This window comes from Trematomus bernacchii, unplaced genomic scaffold, assembly GCF_902827165.1.
Source record: "Trematomus bernacchii unplaced genomic scaffold, fTreBer1.1, whole genome shotgun sequence".
In the NCBI taxonomy this organism is placed as follows: Eukaryota; Metazoa; Chordata; class Actinopteri; order Perciformes; family Nototheniidae; genus Trematomus; species Trematomus bernacchii.
The window spans coordinates 2,777,857-2,804,694 of NW_022987727.1; the positions used below are offsets into that span (position 1 = coordinate 2,777,857).

Consider the following 26,838-nt stretch of genomic DNA (forward strand, 5'->3'; position numbering starts at 1 on the left):
TGCTTTGGAAATCGCCCCCAGCAGAAGTTACAGTGTGAAAACTGAGACCCTTTAAAAATAGTCTTGCCTGGCAAAGCACAGACTCCTACTTATGGAACGGAAAGTAATGCAGCAAGGTGCATTCTGCATTATATGTTCAATTAAAGGGGAGACAAAATCAAATGAGATTAAATATTTCAAAATGTTATTTATTGAAGCAAAGCAATCAATAAAACAGACCTGACCAAATAGCATCATTGTTGACTGTTTCAAATTCCTAAAGCTGATTCAGAATATCAGACAAAGTGTTCTGCTCCATGATCTCTTTATAGCATTGCTATTTGCAGCTCACTAAGGGTTTTCTTCAGCTATCACACACACGGGAATGTTTCCACCATACTGCAACAACAGTTTCCTGATTAAGATTATTTTGTTTAAAAAGGATAGCACATGAAAATGCAAATACATCTTTTAGTACACACAACAGATGACAGGCTTTAAAGCACACCGTTGAAAAGAGGGCAATAAGCAGTATAAAAGCTGAGAACAAAAACTTGTTTCAGGTAAATGTGACGTATTTTATGAAGTTCTACAGTCTGTTAAAAAAATGTGATTCCCTCTTGTTTTAACTTGATTATAATTATGTTTGTATGGATTATTATAATCACTCTTGTATGGCCAACTTGAGAAAGGGGCAGGCTTTTATAAATGTACATACATCCTGGTTTTTGCTGTCTATAAAGAACAACCCCCCAAAACAACAAAACAACACTCACTAACTCGCTACTCTAAAATATCCAAAGAAAATACATCAACATATAAAAAGGGAAATAACATGTGGGACCTAATGAATACATGATCTGTCTACAGAGCTGTTGACCAGCCAGCGAGCAGCAAACGTCCAACTTGCCAAAATGGGGGTGCGCATCCTATTCATTGGGATTGGGGTTGGCGTCAGGATACACGGAGAGGTCAAAGGTCAGCACTTTGCTGATGACACAATCTCCTTGCTGTAAGGTGAACAGAAAGAGAAGCAGTTCATATTTTTTTATCTTATGCAACACACGTTTCCAATTTTCAGCTTAGGACGTTATCTGTGGGACGTTTGAACTAGATGCTCCAAATATGGCTTATAATTATGAATTATTCCAAATCTATAATACGTGTTTCCTGTAGTATTTAATGCTTCATATTTTCAAACCCTGTGTCTTTTTTCAAGTCATACTGGTTCATAGAATGGTGGAAAACCAGTGGGGACAATTACATATAGTTAGTAACATCGTTATAAATACATTTTCATTATTTCCCAGCTGGTATATAAACCTTAATTTACAGAAAATATATTATATAATCAATTAACTTCACTTGGACCTAAAATATTTCTAAATTGACCAATAGATTACCAAAAAATAAATATAATAAGAGTTCTTGTTAAATTGACCCGCATGCACAATCCACTGTCAAAACAAGCAATCGTTGTAAAAATAAATAAATAACTAAATTCAATGCTTTCTAATATTTTTTAAAGCCTTATGGGTGTACATTTCTTTGTATTTTTTTTAAATAGAATATTAGGGAAACACACCTCTGGATAAACACCGATGAGTGAGTCCGCCTTGGTGTAGAACTCCTCTTTCAGAGAAATGACGATGGCCTGCGTGTGCACCGACTGGTCTTTAATATAATTGGCCACCTTGAAGGGACATAATAAGACAATTATCAGGTGTAGTTTGCATTTAATGTGATGAGCACCATTAATAAAAAAACTCTTTTGACATAAAAAGGCACTGAATCCTGTGTGAACCCACCTTGCCAATGTTAGTGTTATCCAGAGCAGCGTCAATCTCATCCAGGACAAAGAAGGGCGCGGGTTTGTAGCTAGAGACGAGAGGAAGAGATGTTACCAACAGTGGTGATGTCATCATGAGGTGCCAGGCAATGTTAATACATGCATTCAAATGTCTGTATTTGTCCAGTTGTACCTGTGAATAGCAAAGAGCAGAGCCAGGGCAGCGACAGTCTTCTCTCCTCCAGACAGATTGTCCATGGGCCTGAACCTCTTTCCAGGGGCCACACAGTTATAGTTAATGCCGTCCAGGTATGGCTCCTCTGGGTTTTCTGGGCCCAGGAAAGCCTACAGAAGAAGAACACACATTATAGGAGGTTTTGCTTTAGTTAAAGTCTACGATCTGTGTTAAAGGTCTCCCATTATACTATTTTTAGGCATACAAAACACGTCGCGCATAGTTTCTGATAAGGGCCGTGGGTGTAAAGCCAGCCCACATTTCGGATATTAAGTCATATCGGATGCAAATCTGGATCAGCTCCGTTGTAGCCCCGTTTTTAGAGATGTGGGTACGGAGGAAAAGAGAGAGGGTTTTGTTTTCTGACACTTTGTGAGTTCCCTTACGAACCAGGGACACATATTTATGTATAAAAGACATTGAAAAGTGCATTTTGCATGATAGGAGACCTTTAACTGGCATAGTGTAAACCACCATTTGTACTAGGAGATTGGATTAACATTGTTCATTGTAAAATAAAAGACGGAGGCATACCTGGGCACTGCTGTTGCGTGAGAGGGCCTTGTAGATCTCATCGATGTTGGTGGCGACAGACTCAAAGCAGTTATTGAAGCGGTCATACCTCTCCTTCTTAATCTGCTCAAAGGCTTGCTTGGCTTTCTTGGCTCTCTTACGAGCAGCCTCAAACTCTGAGGGGAAAACAAAGACAAAAGCATGAGATTGACCACAGGGATAACATGATGAAGATCTCTAGTAGGGTACTGCACCCTGTCACTCCCTTCATTTCATCTCAGTCCGTTCTATCTTTATGCTCCCATCTCACCATCACTGGTCTCCTGGAACTTGTCCCGGACGCTCTCCAGCTTCTCCATGGCCTTCATGTTGGGTGCACTGATCCTCTGGAGGATGCTCTGCTGCTCGTTCAGACGCTGCTGCAGTGTGTTGGTCTCGCCCTTGAACTCTTCCTCCGACAGTGCATCCTGTAGGACGTCAAACAAGATCAAATAAGATTTTGCCGCAAATGGCTCTTTTTCCTTTTGGTACAGTATACTGTTAAGCACTTTATATCTATATGCTGAGAGCTAGGGCTGTGCAATTAATCGTATTTTAATCGCAATTACGATTTTGGCCTGCCACAATTACGAAAACAACATAATCGAAAAAAACAATTATTTTGCTTTGCTAGGTTGTGACAGTGCAACATATTTGATCTCATTAATTTTGGTCTCATTTATTTGTATTTATCATATTTATATATGTTTAGTAGCTTGTGGAAGTGCGCTCCAAAATATTTGTTGATCTTGTTTATTGGTATTTATTATTTTGATATTATTTATTTAAATGTAGATTTAAATGTATCATTTATTTTATTTATTTTTGTATTGGTTTTTCAGTTGAATTATACGTTCAGGGTAATCAACAGTTAAAAAGATACTGTTCAAATTATTATTTGTATTTGTTTTAAAGTTCAATAAATGGATTTTTTCAAAGTCAATGAATAATCGTATTTAATAATCGTGATATCAATTATTGACCCAAATAATCGTGATTATGATTTTTGCCATAATCGCACATGTTATTAAATCTGAGGAGTTGGACTGTTTAGGAATAAGGCATCAGTGTTGTGTGAACTAGCTACCTTAAGGTCTTCAGTCAGGATACCGTAGTCGATCTCTATGAGAGCCTCTTTAGCCAGAACAGTGCTGGACGTCCTCTGGCTGTTGGACTCTTCTGGCTGGGAGCTCCCCTGGAATAGCAAAACAAAAAAAGGATGTCATTTCCTATTTTACTCCCAATGGTAATAAGGATAGTGTTTTAATAGTGTGATGTTTTATACCTCTCCCTGGCTCATATAATCCATTGTTCCTGATCGCAGAGGCAACCTGATGTCCTGCATTTTGCAGGCTTGCAGTAAGTTGTGACGATCGCTGCGCTTCTGCTCTTGTTTGGTCTCAATGGCTGTGACCTCTTTCTGGAGCTGAGTCAACTCCCTGGAAGATATAAAAACTATGTTGTAGCACAACTCAAATGTAATGTTTATATAATATGGCATTAAGGTTTTTGAGTGTTTGCAGACACTTACTTGTTGGCGCCACCCAGTTTTTTGCGGATCTCCTCCATGTCATGGTTCTTATCGTTGACTTCAGACTTCTTGGTGAGGTGCTGGTTCTTCAGGTCCTGGAGTTGGGCCATTGTCTCATCAATGATCTTCATGTGTCTGTGCTCCTCCTGCAGATAGACGAGGAATTTGACAAAAATACACACAAATGAAATTCAACCTGATGTCAAAATGAAGAGATTAAGCTTTTATCCTTCACTTCATGTTCTTACCTTCTTTAGTCGTTCTATTTCAGCGTCGTCTTTCTTGACAGTCTGCTCCCACATCATGACTTTCTCCTGGTCCTCCTTCAGCTGGTTCTTTTCGTAGTCTACCTGGATACCCAGACGGGTCTTCTGGGTCTCAAACTCAAGACTAAAGCAAAATGGTGCTGTGTCAGTGTCAGGTTTGACAACAAGGGAGAAACAGGTTCACTTAAAACGGCCTCATTACTAAACTCACCGCTTCTTTGCAATCTCATTCTGCCTCTTCACCTTCTCCTCCTCAAACTCTCTGATGTTCCTCACTCCAATCTCCTTACAGAATTCAATAAACACCTCATCCTCCACCTAGAAGACACACATATTTATATTGACTTTAATGAAAGGCCACATAGTCGTAGACAGGGATCCGAGTAGACCTCAGTTTGTTATTCTTACCAGGTTCATGCGGTCTTGCAGGTCGGTGATCTCCTTCTCCCGGGAATGGATGATCCTTTTGATGTCGTTGATGCGAGGGCCAAAGTTTGCCAACTCACTCTCTAGCTTAGATTTCTCCTGCATGACACAAATAAGACATGTTTAAATGCAACAGTCACTACAGCATTACCAGTCAGGCAGATACTGAGGTCAGCCAGGCTGTACCTGCATGTTGAGGGAGAGGTGGCGGGTTTTGGTCTGTTCCAGATCACTCTGGGAGTACTTGAGTCTCATCTGCAGACCGTGGGCCTGAGACTGCACCTGACGCAGCTCCGCCTCCTTCCTCTTGGCCTTCATTTGATCCTACAAAGAAAAACACAACATTGATGTGAATTTACATTGCCGTCAGGGACTAAAGCTCAAAAACAATTTGCATTTGGAGGGCTTTCTGGGATGTAAACCGCAGTCCAACAAATATTTTGAATGTAAAAACGTCCTGAAAATCCTGATGATCAGCAGACAGAGATGATCACTTATAATCAAAGTTACCTTGAGCTCTTCAGTGAGTTTTTCTTTCTTCTCCTTGAGCTTGTCGACTGCCTTCTCATCCCAGCGCCTGGCCTTGGCCTTCAGGTCGCTGGCTCCTCCAGAGATGACTCCAGACTTCTGGAACAGAGTTCCATCGAGGGCTACCGTCTGGACACAGAGAGAGAGGAGAGGTCAGACGGGAAAATCGCAACAAAAAAATCTCCATGTTAGCTTTCAAACCCTTCTTCACCTAAATCAAGTCAAATACCTTGTGTCTGTATGGCCCTCCGAAAGCGATCCTTCGTGCATCCTCTACGTTGTCACAGATCAGGGCGTTGCCACAGGCATACTGCAGGGCTTTCTTGATGTGTGGAGGCTCATAGCGGATCACATCAATCACCAGTTTGGCTCCTCGAAGCTCTCTCAGCTTCTCATCTGTAGGTTTCACCTTTGATAAGACGGGAAAAGAACATTGGGACAGGTTTTAAATATAGCTTTAAAATTGTCATTGAGCCGTTTTCAGATAGCTGGCTGTAAAAGTGCATTAAATTGGCAAGGAAAGATCAAATACAAGCTAAGGGCTGCAGGGTTTCTGCAGATTTCTAGTATTCACCTCCAGGTAGTCGAGAGGAAGGAAGGTCTCGGGCTCTCCTCTCTGCTCCTTGATGTATTGAATACAATCTCTGCCCGTCTTCTCTGAGTCAACGATGATGGCATCCATGTTCTTGCCCAACACTTTAGTCACAGCAATCTGATACTTCTTCTGGGTGGGCTGGCACAGGTCAATAAGACGACCATACTGCAGAAAGAGAGACAGAGTGGCATATTTTTTAACAACCTGAGTTTATTCAACCCTTGAATTATTAGAAGTAGGGAAACAGAAGACAGAAGTCTTCCAAGCATAAGAAAATGATACGATTGTGCTGGATACTATGACAGTTGCCTTACCACAGAGCCAGGGTAGAGTCTTTTGATGCTCTCCATGATCTCCGCCTTGCGCTGCTGGCGACTGTTCTCCTGTCTGTCGATTCTGGCGTCTCCCAGCTGCTCCATCACCTACAACAAAAGCCAATAATAATGGGATTAGATATGGACTTTTCCCAGGTGACATTTGCCCACCTGTCAAACACAGGTGTTAGTGTCAGTGCATGCTTGGTTTACTGGCAAACATAGCAATCATTTATTTCATTCGTCACACTTTTGTTTTTCCCAGGTATGTGGAAATGTCTGCTGTGAGAAACATTTATTGATTCACGTGGAGTCCTTTCGTTTTCTTCGGCGGTGCCGGTTTAAGTCTTGCTTTATGACACTGTTGTTGTTGTTGTTGTTATAAGGTACTGAATGGTCTCTTACTCTGAAATCATTGACATTCAGCTAAGTTGCCACCATTTAAACTCATTTAATGATATGTGTGTGTGTGTGTGTGTATTAGGCACCTGGTTAAGCTCTGTGTTGATCTCATCAATTCTCCTTTTGGCACCCTCCACCTCCTCCGTCAGCTCCTCCTCCATGCGCTTCTGCTCATCCAGTGACTGCCTGAGGAGTAACAGGAAAAAAAAAAGAGTGAATTAAAAATAATAATTGAGAAACCTGTGAGATCAATAAACTGAACACTGTTCAAACACAACACAAATATTAGCAGCATACCTGCTGGTGGTGATATAATCCTCTAATTTCTCAATACGTTTCTGGTTTTCCTCAATTTCACGGATCTTTTGTTTGATTTTAGCCTGAAGGGAAACAACAAAATGTATGTCGTAAGCATTCTAATCAGATCAAATGTATTCAGTCGCAGGAGCGTCTAACATGCCATCGTTATCTTATTTACCTCCGTCTCTACTTTCTTCCTCTCCTCCAAGTCCAGGCGGTCCTGGTCGGCCTTCTGGTCGCGGTTGAACTTCTCCAGCTCCTGAGCCAGGGTGGCAGCTCGCTTACTGGCCTCCTCCTTCAGACGATGGTACTGCTTGACCTGGGGGGGGGGGAGAGAGAGGAGCAATGGGTCATACAAAGCCATCTATATTTTAAAACTAATGTGATTTAGTGACATTTAAAAAATATTTGGAGATACAACTCGCATAACTAACCCTGGGATTTGCATGTGCTAGCTTTCTATATATACCACCATTTTAATGTTGAGCTACAGAATTCATTTTGAGAAGCCAAGACTGCCTATTCCAAAAAAGATAGCCATATCGAACACTATACAGTCAGATAGGATCTTAGAGCGTTTTAATGCAATCTTAAAAAATCATGAATAACTAACTTAATAATTAGAACCAGTCCAGAAAGATTATTGTCCTCTGTTAGAAGGAATGTGATTTTCACAGTATGCTTACACTTATGGAACATCAATATCAAAACATAGCCATAAGGAACACACACACAGTCACAAACATATGAATCCATTGAGTGTTATCCCTACAGTTTGTTGAGGGAACTGACGGTGGATTGCACGAAACTGTAAGTGTAGTGTTTAATTTTCAACTAAATAAAATCTACATGTATTAAAAACCAATAAAGTATACATAAATCAGACCTGGTTCTCCTCCAGGGTGAGATCCTGGCCCTGGCTCTGCGCCTCCTCCTCCATCCGCTCCTCAAACTCTTGCTTGGTCGAGTCCACCGCCTGCATCTCTTTGTCCAGCTCATCCATGTCCCCCTTGCGTTTCTTGTACATCTTCTGGGCATTTTGCAAAGACTTGCGTGCTGCCTCAAGCTTCTTGATCTTGTGTGAGGTGTTTTCTTTTGCCTTGATGTACTGCGGCCTCTTTTGGTTCAACTCGGAGTCTTTTTCTCTGTGGGCGGAGTCAAGTGATTAATACAAGCCCAACGTTTTAAATAAAGTACAGTGAGTCACCTGAGAAGTGAGCTAAGAATATTGATGTCACTTACTTGATTTCTTTCTCAATGGTCTGCTGCTCTCTCATCAGTCGGCCCAGCTCCTTCTTCTTGTCCTTCAGCTCCTCCTCCACATTGTCCATCTTTTTGCGGTCCTTATCGATCTCCTTGTTGCGCTGGGCCAGCTCTTTGTTCAGCTTCTCAATCTCAGTCTCATTGTGGTACAGCTTAAAGAGCTGCAACTGAACACTAGCCCTGGCCACCTCGTCTTTCAAACGCTGGTAACGCTCAGCCTGGAGGATTGATGGGAGACAGACAGAGAATGTGGTAAGGTCAATTATACATCTTTTACAAAATGTTGATGTTTATTTAATCAGGAACACTACATTGAGATAAGAAAAACATCCTTTCATTAGTATCATGGTCAAAACAGGCAGCAATGACCGTTAGTTAGGGATACAGAACATTTCAGACAAGACATTGTTTGCTGCAACTTAGGTAATCATAATGCAACATTAATCACAAGGATATCTTGGTAAATAAACTCTAAAGTGAATTTTGCTGACAAGAAGCATTTTATTTGCTGGTTCAAGCAGGATACAAATGCTTAGAAGTAAATGTTATTTCAGTACATACCTCCTCTTTCTCTTGCTTGGCTTCTTTGCGCTCAGCAGCAATGTTTTTCTTACGATGGTAATTAAACTGCGTGTCCTCCTCTGCTTTCACCATTTCCTTCTTCCTGCGGTCGTACTCCTGGGCCAGCTCTCCAGACCGAGAGATTTCCTCAAACAGAGCTGTTCGCTCCTTAGGGTTCTTCATGGCAATAGACTCCACAGCTCCCTGGAAGGAACATTTGGGAATTTTGGTTGTGAAAATGCCACAACAAGTCTTACAAATAAAAACATTTAAGATTTAGAGATTTGATTCTCACCTGAAAGACGAGGAAGTTCCTAGCCTTGATCAGAATGCCAAGTTTCTCAAGCTCTTCACTGTATTCAGGCAGGCCCACCACCTTGCTGTTGATTCGGTACTCAGAGGAGGAACCTGATGCAAATACCAAATGCACGTTAGGAGATAAAAAAACACAAACATTGGCCTATAAATAGCACATACAGGATGGCATTGGGGTCTTTCAAAAAACCTGTCCAATGAAGTTTCTAATACTAAACATATATTTGCATATTTTAATGTGTTGCGTAGCAAAGTGTAATGTTTCTGACTGAATGGTTTGAAAATGTGATCCTTAATTATGAAGAGTGCTGGCAGTAGCACTTTAACATCTGTTCTTTGACATATGGAACAATCGAACTATTGATCTAAAGTAAAAGTTGTTTTAAATGCTGTAAAGTGTATGCCTTCTAATTTCTGGTTTTAATGTTTTTCATGCATAACATGGCCCTCAATAATCTTACCAATGATTCCCCTTGTGAAGTTGCGCTCCTCTCCATTATCCTCCTGGTACACCATACTGACATAGGCTCTGTTCGCAGCAGGCTTCCCTACAGGTGCTCCATGGATCAGATCCTTCAGAGTCTTCACTCGCAGGTTGCTGGTCTTCTCTGCCAACACGAAGCTGATGGCATCCATAAGGTTGGACTTTCCTGCAACAACAATATTTACATCTTAAGTTACTTCCAAAAATCGAAACACAGTTTATACTAAAAATGAATTACATTGTTTCCTGTTAAACAGGGGTCGATTAAAAGCTGGTCATTTTGAAGACTGATTTTAGTTGTGACACTCCATTGGATGGTGTGCAAAGGAGGGGTCTTTATTTTCTATTTTAATTACGCTGGGCATAATGTTTGATCACAAAGATTATAAACTATAACTTTGTAAGAGAAAATGTGATATTACTAAACGTTCACACAGAAAAAAAATATGTGTCATGTACAGCAGTAATTGATATGCACACATGGAACAGTGTTGAAGTAGGTAGTCACAAATCATAAAAGAAAACATTGAAATAAACAACATTGTGCAGCATGGTAACGTTAGATGGCAGGATAGATATTCTAACACGTAGTCAACAGCTGTTTGGCAAGTCAGACATACATTATGTGCATAAAGTACATGTTGTGATATTAAAAGAGACAGACGTGTTTACCGTTAGCCAATGCTAACAAGCAATTAGCATTAGCCGCGGGTTAATATTTGCAATCATAACATACCAGATCCATTGGGTCCGATGATAGCCGTGAACTTATGAAAAGGTCCAATGATCTGTCTTCCTTTATACGACTTAAAGTTCTCGATCTCGATCAGTTTTAAATAACCCATCTTCGTTGGATTTGTGCCGCTGTCTTGAAAAAACTGCACAAAATGTTAGCTAGCTAATGCTAATAATGTTTACCGAGCAAGCAATCTCAAAGACGAAGTATGCACGCAAATGAATGAACCCCTCTGTCCAGTCTATTGCTGACTTTAGCATATGTCACATTATGGAGTGCATATTAAGTTTAGTAATCTAAATAGCTACTTAGTCCATAGAAAATAGACGCGCTGCAGTTGTGACAACAATGCGCCATTTTACAATCCAACAGGAAGACGCCGGAGCGCGCGAGACATGAAACCTCGCGGTTTATCGCGAGACCACACTGAGACCTCAGGATTTTTGAGCCGTTATTGACCAGTCATGTTAAATTATTATTATTATGGCTTATACAAAAGTTATGTGAATTCTGGAGAGCGTAAATAACTTGGGCAGGTTATCCACCTACATCCGTGATTTATGTTAAACATTACACAAAGCGTGCAGCAAATGACTACGAGTTACCATGGTTACTGGATGCATCCAAACACAACATGACCCGACCAGCTGAGGAGCTACATATGGGCTTTAAATCCCAAAATTAACAAAAATAATTTGGACACATCTGTAACTTGAGAGGTAAGTGCTGTGCTGTGAATTTAGATCTTAGATCACTGTACCTAATGAATATACAACTGACTTGCAAACTCACATCACAAACATGGGGCCTGCTAAAAACAATGATAATGTAAGGAGTATTTACAAGTAGGGCCTACCAGTTGACATAGAAAAAGGAAAAATCATTAAAACAAAAAAAAGATAAAATCGTTTTAAGAAGATAACAAAGTTTTTAAACTGAGCAGTATAACCATTTTTTTTTAGAAATACAAGTACAATTGACTTGCATTACAAAAAGTGATATAAATACTATGATATCTTTTTGGATGCTTTTTTTACAATGATATTGTAGATGTTGATTTCATTGATGAAATAAAGTTGCACCAAAGTGATCCTTAAAAGAGAAAATATCCTTAATAATCAGGGCTGTGTCTTTTCCCGTCCAGGCTCATAGAAAAATGTACAAGGTGGATTTGCCTTTAGACCAGTCCATAGAAAATGCTGTGGAGAGGCGAAGGTCTGCAGAAACAGAGCGTAAGGCCCGGATCTTTGACACTCGGCTCCGTGTGATGGGTCTCGATGTTTCTGCTCTCGACCAACAGGTTCAGAAGAAAAAACACCAGCAAAACATGGAGATACAACGAGACAAAGCTTTCGGTAAACTGTGGGAATGATGAGAGACAGGGAGCGGTTGAAATTAAATCATTTGATCATGCTTTTTGAGAGTCCCCCTGTAATAGTACTGTCATAGCCCTTCTCCTTTTACGAAATGACATTTACCATTAGGCCTAATGAGTTTTCATCCCAGGTGTCTTTATCTTTGTTGAATTGCAGATAAGCTGAGAGAGTATCACGATGAAGCTCTGCTGCAGCAAGACATTGATGAAAAAGAGAAACAAGACACTTTGCAAGCTGAGCTGACCCAGTATTGGGCCACTCATCAGCGTGTAGAGGACTCACGAGATGCTGATCTCAAGTGTGGCCTGAAGGGGGCGTTCAGTAGCACCACTCCAGAGGGTAAACTGGGGCCTGCCAGTATGACAGTCTTTCAGGTATGTGCTTAATCTGCATGAAAGTCAAGTGGAACAAAATCCAGGGAAATGTTATCTAAATAATCACGTCTCCCACATTAAGCACTGTGTACTCATGTACAGGGAGAGGATATTGGAGAGGAGCAAAGGAGGAGAGAACAAATGAAAAAGACAGTCAGAGATCTACGAGCACAGAAGGAAGACAATGAGAGAAAGCACGTGGGAGTAAAGCAAAGAGGTGGACACAAGCACACACACACTGTAGACACTGATGAGCTATCATTCTGTACCCTATAGCTTCTGTAAATTACACACATGCTTCATGCTTTCCTGCACAAACAATCACATACTCCTACGCACAGCTCTTATTGCCAGGTGGCATTGATGGATGCACATCCCTGGAAGCTGTAATGTATGTGTGAGTGTGTCATTGAAGAGCTCTGTACTATGAATACATAGTTTCCCCTCTAATGCAGGTGTCAAAAACCCACAGTAGGTGATTTGCAACTTGTGTGTGTGTCACAGAGATGATCGTGAACAAAGAGTTGGTGCTTCAGGACCTGAGGGGGGTTCAGCTACATGCATTAGACGAGGAGTGTAAGAAAGCTACCCGCATCGCACTCGACAACTACAATCATGCTCTGGTACAGTACACGCATGTGCACACACAGATGGACACACACACCACCCGCTGATGTGGATTCTCAAAGCAAAATCCACTGGGGATTTGAGCCCTGACATGCTGTTCTCACATGGGATTTTGGAATTAAAATTGCTAATTGAAAATATGAAGTGATGCGTACACACACTTGCTGCAGGCAGGCGGCCATCATATCATTTGATACCAAGCAACATGCATGGTTTAACTGCTTTGATGTATGCGTGGGCCTTGTCTGATTTTAAAAGCCCCCATTTAGCTGTCCACTCATTTGCCTGAACGCACTCGGCTGAGTCCTCCATTGGGAGGTCTCATTATAAATCCTTCAGGTAATGGTATTTTTCATGACAATTATGTGGTTTCTCTAATAACCACTCACATGCACAATGCACAAGCAAATATAACTAACTGAGTGGATCTCTCAGGAGAACATTCACCAAATGGCTGGCTCCTCTATTTTATAACCACATATTAGATGTTGGGTTTTGTGAAGCTCTTGCTATTTTAAACCATAGAGGGAATGATCAATCAGCTGTTTCTGGGTCAGTGGTAATAATGCTCACCATGTCCTGCTCCCTAAAGACTGCTGAGAGGGCAGAGAGACTGAAGGAGCAGCACAGGAGAGAGGAAATGGAGAAACGTGCAGAGATGCAGCACACTCTGACATCCGACATGATGACAGAGTGTGCAGAGGCAGCTGAGAGAGAGTTGGGAGGAAGGAGAGCGGCCCGGGTCCTGGTGGACAGGTGGAAGGGGATGAGCCCCGAGCAGCTGAGCGCCATCCACAGGGAGAGAGAAGAACAGCGCCAGGAGAGAGAGGTACTGAGGCACCATGAGCGATTCATCGTCGAGTCCCATCTTTCTTTACTCCTAGCACCTCTGAAGTATTTGCTTCTATCTTTAAGGGACTGTGGTTCCCAACTTTTTGACTTGTGATCCCTTCAAATAAAACCACAGATGTGTGTCAAATTGAAGTAAAAGCATATTAGCGAAGGGAGGAACATAATTCTTCCTAAACAAATGATCTGTGTTAGACATAGTCTAAAATGTCCCAGAACCAGCAAACGAATGTATTGACCCTTTGTGGCCTGTATAACCTTTGAGTACATTTAAACATATCTTGACAGGATGAGACCAAAGACATACTAGAAGTATAAATAAATAAAAATCAGTTCTTCTTACCCAAGAATAGAGAAAAAAGTAATTATCTATAAATAAGCATATTATATGAAGCAGAAATATGTTTTGTTCTCCTTTCTTGTCCTTCTAACCATCTAAAACCCCTCAGATTGACCCTGAGCCTTTTGGTCATGTCCTAACACTTCCACTCAGGTTGATTATTTAGAACTTTGTTTTCTTGCCATCTTTAGAGACAACGTGACGCTGAAAAGATTCAGAATGCAGCTTGGGAACTCCAGCTGCTGAAGCTGTCCAGAAAAGCAGAGGAGGAGGACAGGAGAGCAGAAGAGCTGAGGAGAGAGAAGCGGATTCAGACGGATCATTACAACATGCAGCTGGCCAGAGAGCAGCAGGAACAGTAAGCACAAACAAAACTATTCGGTCACTAGTCAGCAAATGTATTCTGGGTATAGGTGATGAAGTGGAATTTGGATTAAGATTACAGTCTTTGTAAACAGTTTCTCACTGCGTGTTTGTGTCCGTGTCCCCAGTCAGGAGTTCTTGAACAAGAAGCTCTACACCAACAAACCCAGCAAGGACTACTATCATCAGTTCAACACCAGCTCCCGCTGACCCCCACACTGCCCCCCCCTGACAATGTGATAATAAAATCTCTTAATTGCTCACACTCAATGTTAATTGAATCTTCATTAAGTCATACTTGCTGAATTCAAAGTGACATGGCATGGATTTTATTCCCAGATACTTGTGACAAAGAAGGAACCCTTTTATTGGTACAGATTGTAGTGGACATGTTTTATTTTTCACTCATAAATTCAGTTACAGTGGTAGATTCATAATGCAGTTACAGTTATATTGGCTCAACCCAACTCTTGTCGTTCAGCAATGATACCCGAAGATACCATCCGTCCCATTGTGCTCACCACTCTCCACAAAGAGGCACATCTACACCCCGGCTGCACTCCCTTCTCCTCCTTCCTCCCCTTATTTCTCTCACCACTCCCCTCCTACTCAGGCATTGTTGTTTTAAAATCTGTCCGCTTTTTTGAGTTGTGAAGAAGCAGCTCTTATCAAACCAATTCACTTTTTTTTTTTACAGGTTTTGATGTTTGAGATATTAAAAAAGGGGGAAAACAAGAGCGGAAAAGCAAAGGCCTGTGTCCTCAGCTTTCCCCTTGACACATGAAAAGCAAAGAGTGGCAGTCGAGTGAGTATCTGTGTGTGTACACTCATTCCTCATTCAAAGCTAACATTTGCCCTGAACACTGACAAACACAGATGTTTAGCAGCAGATAGTCAAGTTAGAATATTGGCATATTGTGTAGCCTTCATCACTCCTATATGAAAATAGAATAATTTTTTTGAAAAAGCTTTATTTGTCCTGAGTGTGTCTGTGTAACCAACAGTAGGGAGTTTAATACACACACCTCCGTCAGTGCCACTAGCCTGTTTAGACATCCCATATACTTCACCTCAGGGACTGTCAGGTGGTGTTTGGCCAGTGTCAAGCTTTTATTTGGATAGGGAGAACTGAGGCAGCAACGTTGCATATAGGTACTCCCTGTGGTATGCACAAACCAGCTCACTGCATCTCATAACTGCATCAGACTGAAACTCCACAGATATTCACTGCGCTGCAATGCATTATGGGCATAAACGCAATCTTAGCTTTTATTGAAATGGAACTACTACTATCACTAAATGACACTAATGTACATTGTTTTGGATTTTCAATATGTTTGCAAACATCTACAGAACAATTTGAATGTTTCCCCCTTTTATTTTTTTCCCCACCTCAACCATGAACATTTATTTTTGCTAAAACAGCCAAATTTCACTGCAATTATTTGTCAAAAGTGGAAAGTTTGCATTTATAGCAATAGTACAAAGAAGAAAAATTACAACTTGCAACACTTTAAACTAAGTTAAGTGGTTTCAAACCTGCACATTTTCACATTTGTATATCAAACATGGTTGGGTTCATCAAAACAATCTTTAAGGGTTGTATTTACATTCTGTGGAGGAAAAAAACGGTTCTTCACATAACCACTCCAGCATTTTGTAGCTCAGATCTTCTTTTAATCAGTAGCATGTAAATACAATGTCTGCCCAGCTCTGAAAAGAATACATTCTCTGTGTTTGATGTAAATACCAACTGCTTGCCTTAATTATACATCAACTGGCAATAATTACACCTGTCTGCAATATCAACTTGCAATGAAAAAGGGTCTGAAAATAAAACATGAGAGTGTCTGCCCACAAGACTCCACTCTCTGATCTGTAAATATACATAAATACTGCTCCTCAAACAGTTAGCGAAGTATGAGATGAACAGGTAGGAAAAGATTGTTAATTAGAGACAACAATGTTTTTAATACAGTGTAGAAAGAGACAAAGACACATACAGAAAGCTACACATAGGTCTCGACACAAAAAAATTACAATATCATTTCCAATAATGACATTACACTTCTGGTGGGAAGGCGAGAGAGTAATGACATCAATCTGGTGCTCTATGCAGACCCAGCAGGCACAGGAACTTATAAGGAGCATGTACATATCTATAATACTGTATTATGGCTAAATAGATAGATGTAGATGCAGCTATATACACCAGATGCTACTCAGCGTGTTCACAGCAAGTTCCCCTTAATGCATCCAATGCTATTTATAGTAAGAAACTTGGCTTAACTTAGTTTCAATGAAAACATCTTGATCTCTGTAATATGTCAATAAAGAGAAGTCATGAGTTGTATATAAATAGTGTAGAAAACAATATGAAACAATTATGATATAAATAAAAAATAGCAGATAACAAAAATGACTCATTAGTAAAAAAGAAAAAAGAAAACAATGTCACTTGGAGGTACAATCTGAGACGTCAAATGGTAAAGAAAATACAAATGTGAGAATTAATATAAGGCCTGATAAATATCAGACTTTTGACAGCAGGATGTGCTGTCTGTTTCCCCGCACTAGGCTCTACCATCAGCCTCAACTTTCAATGCACTACTCTGCATCTATATATAGGACCGTCCCTACAACCCCTCTGATATTTCTACCTGTAGCACATTCTGTCTTTATCTTTCTTTAGAGTTGTCTGCAGAGAGAAAGAAAGGGAGAGAAATGAGTGTTAGTCATGATGTAAACTAGACAGATAAAAGGAGGGATGCGGGGGGGGTGGGGGGTCAAAAGACATCTTCAGGTCAGTCAAACTTTGTATCACATTGTCCACTACTTTGGACACGCCTTTGGTCAAAACAGTCCAGTCGATCAGATGACTGCCAGGGGCATCTGGATAGTCAATATATTGATTGTGTATCAAGTCGGTAAACTACAGATCAGCAAGTCGGTAAGGAACAGGAGCGTATGGGCACATTAGTGTTGACATGTTGAGGTCTGGCGGCCCCCAAAGGATGCGAAGGGGCTTAATCAAGGATGGGAACTGAGTTGGGCATGCCGTTGGTAGCCGGGGAGACAGCGTGGGGGTTGAGCGGGGAGTTGTCTGGCAGGCCATGCAGGGCATCCCCACCCTCGCTGGGCCGGCTGAACTGACTGACCAGAGACTCATCCATGTTGAGCTCCGTGGTGATGGCGCTGCTGCCGTTGAAGTCCAGGTTGTCCTCGCTGCACAGCTTGCTCTCCTCCCCCAGGGACGGCTGGCTGGCAGTGCGCTTCTCCTCAAGGTCACTACAGGTTGTGATAGCACAGAGGAGGTCAAAAGCAAGACATATTATTATTTGGAATGTAAAAAAGGGTGACATTATTATTCCGAAATCTTTCTCTCTGAAAACATCCCGCGATATGCCTACATGCAAGCTGAATATACGTTAACTAAGAGCGGCAACAAGTGCAAACGAAAACAAACAAAACAATGAATTAGTAGATTCAATATTATGATATTCAACTAACTTTTTTAAGTAATTCCAAAATGAGATAGTTCATGTCCTGCTTTTCTTGGTCTTACATAGAGATGGAAAGTAACTAAATACATTATTCTTAATATAATTCTTAGGAATACATGTGATGTACGTAAGTATACATTATACAAACTATAGTCAATCAAAAACTATGATCTTATTATTTATATCAGAAGGAATTAACAAGGTACTTGGCAGTTTGTTAAGAGATATATGAAATATAATCTTTAATTAAAATTAAAATGTAATTAAATGGGCTGCAACATTATTTAATCAATAATTATAATAAAAAAATATGTAATATATTGTATTTAAATTGGCCATTTTCATTGTTGTCTTTATTTACTTTGGTAAATTAAACTTGAATTACATTTTGAATACTTTTACTTAAGTACCGTTTTGCATGCAGGGATTTTACCTGTATGTGTAGTAGTATGAGATTTTACCTGTATGTGTATATGTAGTATGAGTATTTCTACAGTGATATATTTCTACTTTTACTAAAGTTAAATATCTCAGTATCTCTTCCACTACTGGTCTTACATTCTAGCAAATGTGTATGTTTGGGCTTTCGACGGACCAAACAAGATCTTTGATAAGGAAAAATAACATCAGATTAAATGATAGGGGGAATACTTGTGTTGCAGCCCAAATACAGCATAATACATGATTGTACAAAATGTTATAGGAAAGTCAGTGGGTAAGTCAAGCATTGCCAGGGGATAATAAATAAGTGAGTTTGGGTTAGCAAATAACATCGCAGCATACCTTTCTAGAGATCTGCTTAACAGGAGCAGGCGTCAGGGAGAGGAGGGACAATGAGAGGGACACAGAGGGTTAGGAAAAGCATTGCAGGGGAATCAGGCCTTTGTTAGGAGTTGGGATTTAAATGATGTATAAAACAAACACCAGAGGACGATTTGCATTCAGATGACAAACCTGTACTCTCCAAAAGTCTCATCCTTCATGGGCCGAGCTTCCGAGTCCATCGGACCCTCCTCCTTATCTTTCACTGCAAAGGAGATTATTGGATTTTATTATCAGTAAGATCTCAACCATGTTTCTCTCTAAGCCACTGTCTCAGACATCGATAATGACATTCTGTCTCACAACAAGATAGGTTTGAAAAAAGGAGTTTGTGTCTGTGGAGAATCTAGATATCATCTTTTTATAAATGTGGTTTAAAGTTTGATGTTTAACTTAATTTTTCATCTGACTTTCAGTATAATCAATACTACTCTGAATATTCTGTTTTAATCCCAAACAATTTAAATAATTAATCGCTTAGAAGTCTAATGCCGGTGGGTATGGTCAGATTTATTTTTCAATTACTCCTTGTCAATGAAATCTACACGTGTTCTCCCTCCTGTGGAAACGGATCAAAGGCCTCTTTTCTCTGACCAGTCAGACAGTTAGCCTGCAGGTTGCAGTTACTCTCCTGCTTTGAGATCATTATTTCACAGTCCTTTTTAGGGCAGAACCTCTTACTGTCACAGTAAGGAAGTGCAGGCTTCGAGGTCTGTTTCACGAAATGTTTCATGTGAAGGCTCCAAGGGAGAAGGTTGGTAGAGATTTCAAACATGATCCTATCTCAAGAAAAATCGAGTTCACTATGGTGCATTTCTGTAACTGCTTGGCTTCTTTTTCTAACGCAGTGTTATTTTTATTATCAGACAGCTTTATGGCTCCAGACTGTCGGCCGTCCCCAAACAGCATATGTATGACACAGTACAGTATTTGTACACAGAAAGAGTAGAGAAAACAATACATTCCGAAAAAAAAGTTGGATTTGACCATTTTCTGTCACAGTGAAACCATTTTAAATGTAAAAATGTAATATCTCTCCTGATTAATGCTTAACACGTATCATGATAGGCTGCACTTGCCTGAGTATTTCCCCCCTTTACTCCTCTTGATGAAGCAGAGGATGAGCAGTATCAGCAGCAGCAGCAAGATGGCACACACAACGCCGATTAACCAGCCTTGTGGAGCAAAGCTGGGCTCCACCTCCGTCACTTCTTCATAGGGAAAAGAACCGGGAGAAGGAAAGAAAAAATAGCTTGTTTTTTCATATTGGGGATACAGGATGAAAATATCAGAGCAGTGGAAAGGATAAAAAAAGGTAGGAAAAAGAAGATAAAAGAGGGACACAAATCTAGAGCGAAAGAGACAGAGCGTTATGCAATCTGACAGGGTGGCTGTACACTGGGGAAACAAAGAAAACAGCCAAATACCCCAAACAAACACGAGTAATGGATCTTTTCATATGGCTAACCAAGCTCTCTGTTCGAGAGTCTTTGAAAGCTCTTCACAGGCAGTGGGAAGAAGTGCAATACACTCTCTGTAGGATATGGCTTTATATTTAGATGTGGGAAGCCCAGAGGAGAGAGCAGAGAAAGATGAAAGAGAAAGAGGATGAATGAAGCCAGAACGCTCATAGTACCCGTTCCCTCTGTGTCAATGTCAGTCTCCCAGAAGGTGGTGTTGCTGTAGGTGAACTCCACACGATAATGAGAGCCAGGAGTCAGGCCCTGGAGCTGGAAGAAAGACAGAGAGGAGTCCACCTTCTCCGTTTTCTTCCATTCAGTTCCATCTGCAGAGACATGACATGAGCATTGATTTCCTTTTTCTTTTCTAATTGTTAACAGTTGAACATAATAAGGTTTTTCTTATGGAGTTAAAGTGTAGATATTATACCATTTTTGTTGAGATAGTGGATATGGAAGTCAACATTCCTGTGTCTCTTCTTGGCCACCCAGGTGAAGTTTATAGAGTTTTCCCCAGCAGAGTAGTGGATTTTTGCAGGAGGCGCTGCAAGACATTCAGATAGAGGAATCACATTTTGGATCTTGTACAGGTCAAAAGTCAAAACTTTGGAAAAGGCTCTCTTATCACGTCTTAGTTATATAATAGTTTTGCTACATTTCTGGATGCATATTGGATCATGATTATATTATGTGACATTCAACAATTGAGCCAAGATACCATTATATGGCTATTTGACATAATTTCAGACTATACACAATTCATATAAAAGGTCTATCCTAGGGCATTTGATCGTTTCTGACGTTTGGAAGATGGGAAAACAATATCATTTTTCCAGAAGGACTGTATTTCTTTACTCTAATTTGCTCTTGTGTTAATCGGGTTTGTACCTCCATCCAGCGTGGTGGCACCCTCCCTCATGATGGCCTCTCCTTCCCCTAAAGCGGTGCACCCCTTCAGGAAGAAACGGTAGTGGCTGTGGCGGTCCAGGCCCTTCAGGGTGAAGTGAGTGGCTGTGGGGTCGTCTATTGACTCTAACTGCAGGGGGCTGTCCTCACTCTCCACAACTGATCACCGACAGCAGAAAAAACATTCAATCACAACTTGATCTTCAACATGGTTCGTTATGGGTGACACATTGTCTGACTGATGAGCATCATTAGGAGGCTATGCTTTGACATGTTTCTAGCAGTATTGATTTGAAAAGTATTGGTTGGTGTCAGTCCACTGCTGACGTTCTTATTGGTGTCTTTGATGCAGCATAAAACCACATATTAAACAGGAGAATTAATGTGCCTGATATTTGTAGAATAGGGGTAACAATGCTCACTCTGTTGGTACTGCAAGGCATATCTAACGAGGACTCCATTGGGATGGTCAGGTGGCGTCCAGCGGAGGGTCATTTCTGTCTCTGATTGGCTGTCCAGCATCAGGGACATGGGAGGACCGGGAACTAGCAGGAACACAAACAGTCCTCATTAAAATGCACATGGTTTTAAAGGTCCCATGTCTTGCTTTTCTGGTTATTACCCGTCCCCTTGTGTGTTATGTAGCTTTTTATGCATGTAAACGGTCTGCAGAGTCACAAACCCTCAAAGTACACCCTGTAGCGAGTAAAACTGTAACACAGAAAAGACCTGTCTATGCTGCCCCAGAACGCCTCGGTGGAGATTTTTCTTTTTCCATTGTTGTCTTCTTGGGTATAGTGACGTATTTGGGTATAGTTACGTTACGTCCGCGGAGCCGTTACGTTAAGTCCGTGGATTGGTCCAAATGGACCAATCCGCGGACTTCCTCACACACACACACACTCAATATTTTCTCAGCTGCAGCTCCGCCGATTTCTCCGCCTGAGACGGCGGGACGCGGCGAGGCTGTGAGTCGGTGTGTGAGCACACACACAAACTCCCAGCCAGGCTGCGGGTGTGTGTGTGTGTGTGCTCGGGCTGGTTTCGGGCTGGGTTTCGCTGTGTCTCGCTGTCTCGCAGACGGCCACTGGGCTTACAGGGAGGGGGGGGCAGGAGCTCCAACAAGCCGTTTAGGATAGAGAGTGAATACACATACTATACAGAGATGCTGTATGAGAAACCAATGTGAGAAAATTGCACAATATAAATCTATTTTAGTAGACCTCAACAATGAAATTATGATCAGTAGAAATGGCCATGACATGGGGCCTTTAAAAGGAATTATAATACTGTTTTGATTTCCTGTCAACTATTTCCTCCAACAAGTGCAAGCTCAATAATCCCCCTCCTTCTCTTGACTGACCTCCATTCAGCCAATATCTGCATAACAGTGCAATTTGTAATCCACTATCCATCCTTCCCTTTGCTTTTGTCTTTCACTCCTCACCTGCTTCATCCATCACCTCCCCCCATTTCAGCCACATCACCCCATCCCTCTTTCGACACGGTTCTTCCTCTCTTTCTCATTCTCACCTCCTTCGCTAGTGTTGAAGGACAGCATCTCAGACGGGGGTCCCTCTCCCTTGCTGTTGAACACAGCAACAGCCAGGTCGTAGTGGGAGTACGGTCTGAGATCACTGATCAGCTTCTTCTCCTCGGCGGTCTCCACCACCATGGGGCTCTCCGGCTCCCTGGACCTCCGCCCTCGGTGGTGGCCCCTGGAGCCGGTTCTAGTCACGTAAACCTGGCGCAACAAAATCAGTTATGATAAAATTGTTAAAAAGGAAAGTCATGGGTTTGGGAATTTGAACGTTTAAACAATTTTTTTTAAATCCCGAAAATTAATTGTGTCAGGGCCATTGTAGTTGAAAGAATTTAGCCTAGATGATTTTCTTATCTCAGAAAATATCAAAGTTATTTTGTTGTAAATGTAATCACTGAAATTCAGATTTGTTACTCTCTTTATAATGTCCCCGACCACAGCTTAATATATATATATAACGTAATATATTTTCATCCCACAAATGCCGGAATTCATTGTTGTTATTTTCTTATGACAATAAAACAGTGTTTTCTAAAGGGATTTAAATAGGATAAAGTGTGTTAAATGGCTGATGCATTAATAACCCAAAAGAGATAAAAGGAGGAAGTGGGACCAGAGCGGGATACATCCTGAAAGTGATATCATCTCAAATAAAAATAAAAGGCTCTTCTTGTCACAACCTTGAAACAAATGGCACATTTCCACTACACGGTCGGCCTCGGCCACGCTCGGTACGGCTCGGTACGGCTTGGCCTTAACAGGGCTGACTCACTTCATGCTGCGCTTCCATTACAGTTTAGGAACTTGGGTAGTTACTATAGTAACGCAGTGTAGGCGGAGCCGTGACGTCATCTTCAATGAGAACTCCAGAAACACAACACAGCCGTTAGCTGTTAGCACTCAGAGCTCACAGCTCCTCATATATGTTCAGAAACTAGACAAAAGTTAAACAAGTACAAACCACAGACTGCCTGTGTCATGGTGAATACAGTCGCTGCTTTATTTATGTCTGTATAGGCCGTTGTTGTGAGTGTGGACGGTCGGAGCATATACTGCGTTAGCTTAGCCAATGTCCATCTAGAAAAACACGCATTTTAAAAGGTTTTTCGCCTGCCGTCTGTCTGCAGACTTGTCAAAGCATTAATTCATGGTTTTTACTAACCGGTATCAGTATGTTGTTACTTCGGCATCATTTTGAAACGTGTATTACAATTAAATCACGGTCAAATATGTTCATCTTGTTGTAGTTGTAGCCCCATTGCCAGCGCTCCTCTCTCTAGTTTAGCATACTCAGCCCGACTCAGCCCTGTTTGTTGGCCTCGATAGAACCACAATTTTCTCGGGCCAGAAAAGACGTGAAAAAGTGGCCCCGGGCCGGGCCGGGCCGGAACGAGGCCTAGTGGAAGCGCAACCAAAAACGGGAACGGCACGACACGGCACGCTTAAAGCGAGCTCCGCGCTCTGAAGCCCTTGCCAGGCTAAGATCTGGCTGCCTCTGCTGTAAATCCAACATATGCATTATTCATGAGGACAGGCTGAATAAGTTAGGCCAACAACAAAGGATAACAGGATCAGTACCTTGTACCCCAACAGGTGTCCTCTGACTGTCTCTTTCTCTATCGCTGCCCAGTTCACTCTGAGGGTTGTGCTGTTTATCAGTTCAATAGCCACATCCATTGGAGCCTCCAATGGAACTGAAAGACAAACAGGAGGGTGAGAATGAAGGAGAGATTCTTCCAGTAAAGACAATTAGCTGGAAAACTATTTTTTTTATACCATCTTCCCCTGAGTAACCAATGACAGGGTCTGGCTCAGGTCCCTTCCCTTCCTCATTGACAGCCTGAACTTTGATCTCAAAGGCAGAGAAGCTGCCGATGCCACTGACTGTGAATGGTGGCGTGGTTGTGTAGTTGGTGTGCCAGGTGGGCCCGCTGCCCACCACTCGCCTCCACAGCACCCGATACTTGAAGTCAGGTCCGTTAAAGTTACGTTGGTCTATATCCTGTAGTGAGAGCAAAAGCAACCAATTATTCACCAATGCTTTCTTTGAGTGTGTGATGCTGTTGCTTTAGATAATTAGTATGTTCACGTATCAGATGTACAGTACCTCCCAGGTGATGACCAGAGTGTCTGGGTCTATGGACTCACTCCTAACATCTGCAGGGTTATTGTCTGGAGCTGTGATTGGAGAAAAGTTCATTGTGGTGTCAGTCGGGATTGAATTGAGAATGAAAAACTGTGGTGACAAAACAGTGACTCTAACCTTCGGCAGGTGTGTTGTGGATTTCGGATGGCTCGCCGGGACTGCTCTTTCCAACATAATTTATGGCAATGACGCGGAAACGGTATGACATGTAGGGCCACAAAGGGAGGTTAGTACGAGACTTCTTTCCTATTACTCTCTTCAGCTCTTCCCAACCACTCTCCTTCGAACCTTGGTCCTGAAACTCAACCACATACTCTGAAGAGAGAGAAACGAAGAGTCAAGGAGTGATGGAGAAGGACAGGATGTGAACAATAAGGATCAATAGAAACATAAATGAACACTCAGTGGAGATAGACTCATACCGAGACACTTTGAGCTTTATATTAGTCTGATACTGCAGATCAAATAATAATTCTGCACAACTAATGAAAACAGAGCTGCCTTTCATTTTGCCAGAGGGACATAAATGATATGGGTCTGAGTATTGTGTGTGTCTCAGGCAATACAAACCCTTACTCAGTGACACTAAAGAAAGAGGCAGGATCACAGCAGGAGAAATTACAACCACAACAAAAATCCCTTTCAACAAAGAAGCGGTTTTAGAAAAACAGAGAGTGAAAGGGACAGATGTGTGCCCATGTGTATGCGTCAACGTTTGAGTGTGTGTGTGTGTGTTTGTCTGTAATTACCTAGCACAGGGCTGTTGTGTTCGTCCCCAGGAGTCCAGCTGAGGGTGACTGAACGACGCTTAGGTTCAGTGACCTGGAGGAGTTCAGGAGGGTCCGGTCGATCTGAGAAGGACAACGATAGCATCATCATCACAACTACCTGCACATTGCTTGTTTTAACAAATAGGAAAACTTCATTTGGAAAATGACTGAGCATTATACAGTATCAGAAATCCTACCCCATAAAGAGAGGGTGCCACTGGCTTCAGCCGAGTCAAGTTTAGTGATGACGTCACAGGTGTACAAGCCCTCATCTTCTTCTTCCACATTGGTGATTTTCAGATCTGGTCCATCAAATATGTATCTAAGGAAATATGGTCATAATTATTATCCCCTCGTAATTCGTAATCATATACCAGATGTTTCAAAGGAGGCAAAAAGTGAATGAAAGTGAACACATATTATGTTACTATTGAATGGCCTAGATCAGTGGTTCTCAACTGGTCAGGCCTCGGGACCCACTTTTTCCTTTGTCAATAAATCGCGACCCGAAATTTTGAACCACTCAATCTATTCAACAAAAAATCGTGCTGTAATATATATACGCTTTTCAGCAGACAATATTAATTAAAGTGAAGTACAGTGCATATATCCCTTCACAGAACTAAAGTATGCTTTAAAAAAGGTTTAATGAGATGATGGAATCAAAGCTGAACTGTATTGTGTGTAAGGCACACAAGCTGAAAACCCAACCCCAGCAGGGGGTCTGGTGGGATTGTCCCCCAGGAGATTTTTAGAAATACCAACATATAAACTACTGTACGCATTCTGGTACACTCTGAAAATAAAATAAATACATCTATTACTACCCGACATATTAATAATATTTTATGCCATTGTTTGTTTTTCACTTAGTTCTGACAGCTGAACTTACTGCTCCACACAGAGAGAAGAGCAAAGAGGAGATAGTCTGTGTGAATTACTTTAAATTGTGGGTAAGGGTAGATAGCTCCCATTGTTCTGTGACCTGTCAATCATCAAACCGGGGGTCATATTTCATTACGTGTTCATTTGTATCTGAAGTTGTACCCATGGATGTATAAAGAGTAGTTATACCGCGAAGTTATTCTACGTGGGGACAATCTTGATTCTGATTGGCCAGAAGACTCGGAAAAACATCAGCTCAGATGTTTTATTGAGAAGATGATCACTACGTGACAGAAGTTTTCAAAACCGTTTATGGTCTCCAGTACTTCCAGTCCAACGCCTACTGCATGCACAGCGTTAGAAAATCGGGCCTTCAAAATAAAACTTTGATTTTTTTTTCCAAAAATAAATTTAAATGATTTTTTTCTTCACTCACACATCTGCGACCCACTCGAAACGGGTCCCACCAGTTGAGAACCACTGGCCTAGATGTCTGTGATTTGGCTACAGGGATACAGTTTTTCAGTTTTCCTACTTTACTGTTTCCCACTTTCCCAGAGTCAAACAATTCAATGCCTTAGGAAAGACCTTTGTAAAA

At 41.4% G+C, this 26,838-nt stretch overlaps 3 protein-coding genes across 3 annotated transcripts in view; 1 reads left to right on the top strand and 2 right to left on the bottom strand.

The window, feature by feature from the left end:
• Positions 1 to 172: 172 nt before the first annotated feature.
• smc1a (structural maintenance of chromosomes 1A) lies at positions 173 to 10,385 on the bottom strand. The gene is made up of 26 exons (XM_034144603.1): positions 10,277 to 10,385; positions 9,518 to 9,706; positions 9,037 to 9,149; positions 8,742 to 8,945; positions 8,160 to 8,398; positions 7,804 to 8,062; positions 7,096 to 7,236; positions 6,915 to 6,997; positions 6,704 to 6,803; positions 6,216 to 6,323; positions 5,881 to 6,066; positions 5,536 to 5,715; positions 5,289 to 5,435; positions 4,965 to 5,102; positions 4,761 to 4,877; positions 4,564 to 4,670; positions 4,335 to 4,476; positions 4,087 to 4,232; positions 3,841 to 3,994; positions 3,643 to 3,750; positions 2,827 to 2,983; positions 2,538 to 2,692; positions 1,962 to 2,113; positions 1,788 to 1,857; positions 1,565 to 1,672; positions 173 to 989 (listed from the first exon to the last, which is right to left on the bottom strand). The coding sequence occupies exons 1-26, from the start codon at positions 10,383 to 10,385 to the stop codon at positions 909 to 911; spliced, it is 3,693 nt and encodes a 1,230-aa protein (XP_034000494.1). The 3' UTR covers positions 173 to 908.
• Positions 10,386 to 10,924: 539 nt separating this feature from the next.
• ribc1 (RIB43A domain with coiled-coils 1) lies at positions 10,925 to 14,451 on the top strand. Its single transcript, XM_034144604.1, has 8 exons — positions 10,925 to 10,995; positions 11,421 to 11,631; positions 11,809 to 12,026; positions 12,129 to 12,243; positions 12,531 to 12,649; positions 13,246 to 13,482; positions 14,034 to 14,200; positions 14,334 to 14,451. The coding sequence occupies exons 2-8, from the start codon at positions 11,433 to 11,435 to the stop codon at positions 14,413 to 14,415; spliced, it is 1,137 nt and encodes a 378-aa protein (XP_034000495.1). The 5' UTR covers positions 10,925 to 10,995; positions 11,421 to 11,432; the 3' UTR covers positions 14,416 to 14,451.
• A 127-nt stretch (positions 14,452 to 14,578) lies between these two features.
• Positions 14,579 to 26,838, bottom strand: part of l1cama (L1 cell adhesion molecule, paralog a) — a 44,209-nt gene continuing 31,949 nt past the window's right edge. Inside the window, 15 exon segments of the mRNA XM_034144605.1 lie at positions 14,579 to 17,493; positions 18,492 to 18,503; positions 18,663 to 18,735; positions 19,610 to 19,741; positions 20,167 to 20,316; positions 20,421 to 20,534; positions 20,879 to 21,055; positions 21,319 to 21,441; positions 22,430 to 22,640; positions 24,018 to 24,133; positions 24,216 to 24,441; positions 24,547 to 24,617; positions 24,703 to 24,900; positions 25,335 to 25,436; positions 25,553 to 25,677. Of these exon segments, the coding sequence (XP_034000496.1) occupies positions 17,232 to 17,493; positions 18,492 to 18,503; positions 18,663 to 18,735; positions 19,610 to 19,741; positions 20,167 to 20,316; positions 20,421 to 20,534; positions 20,879 to 21,055; positions 21,319 to 21,441; positions 22,430 to 22,640; positions 24,018 to 24,133; positions 24,216 to 24,441; positions 24,547 to 24,617; positions 24,703 to 24,900; positions 25,335 to 25,436; positions 25,553 to 25,677 (2,092 nt within the window). The 3' untranslated portion in view covers positions 14,579 to 17,231.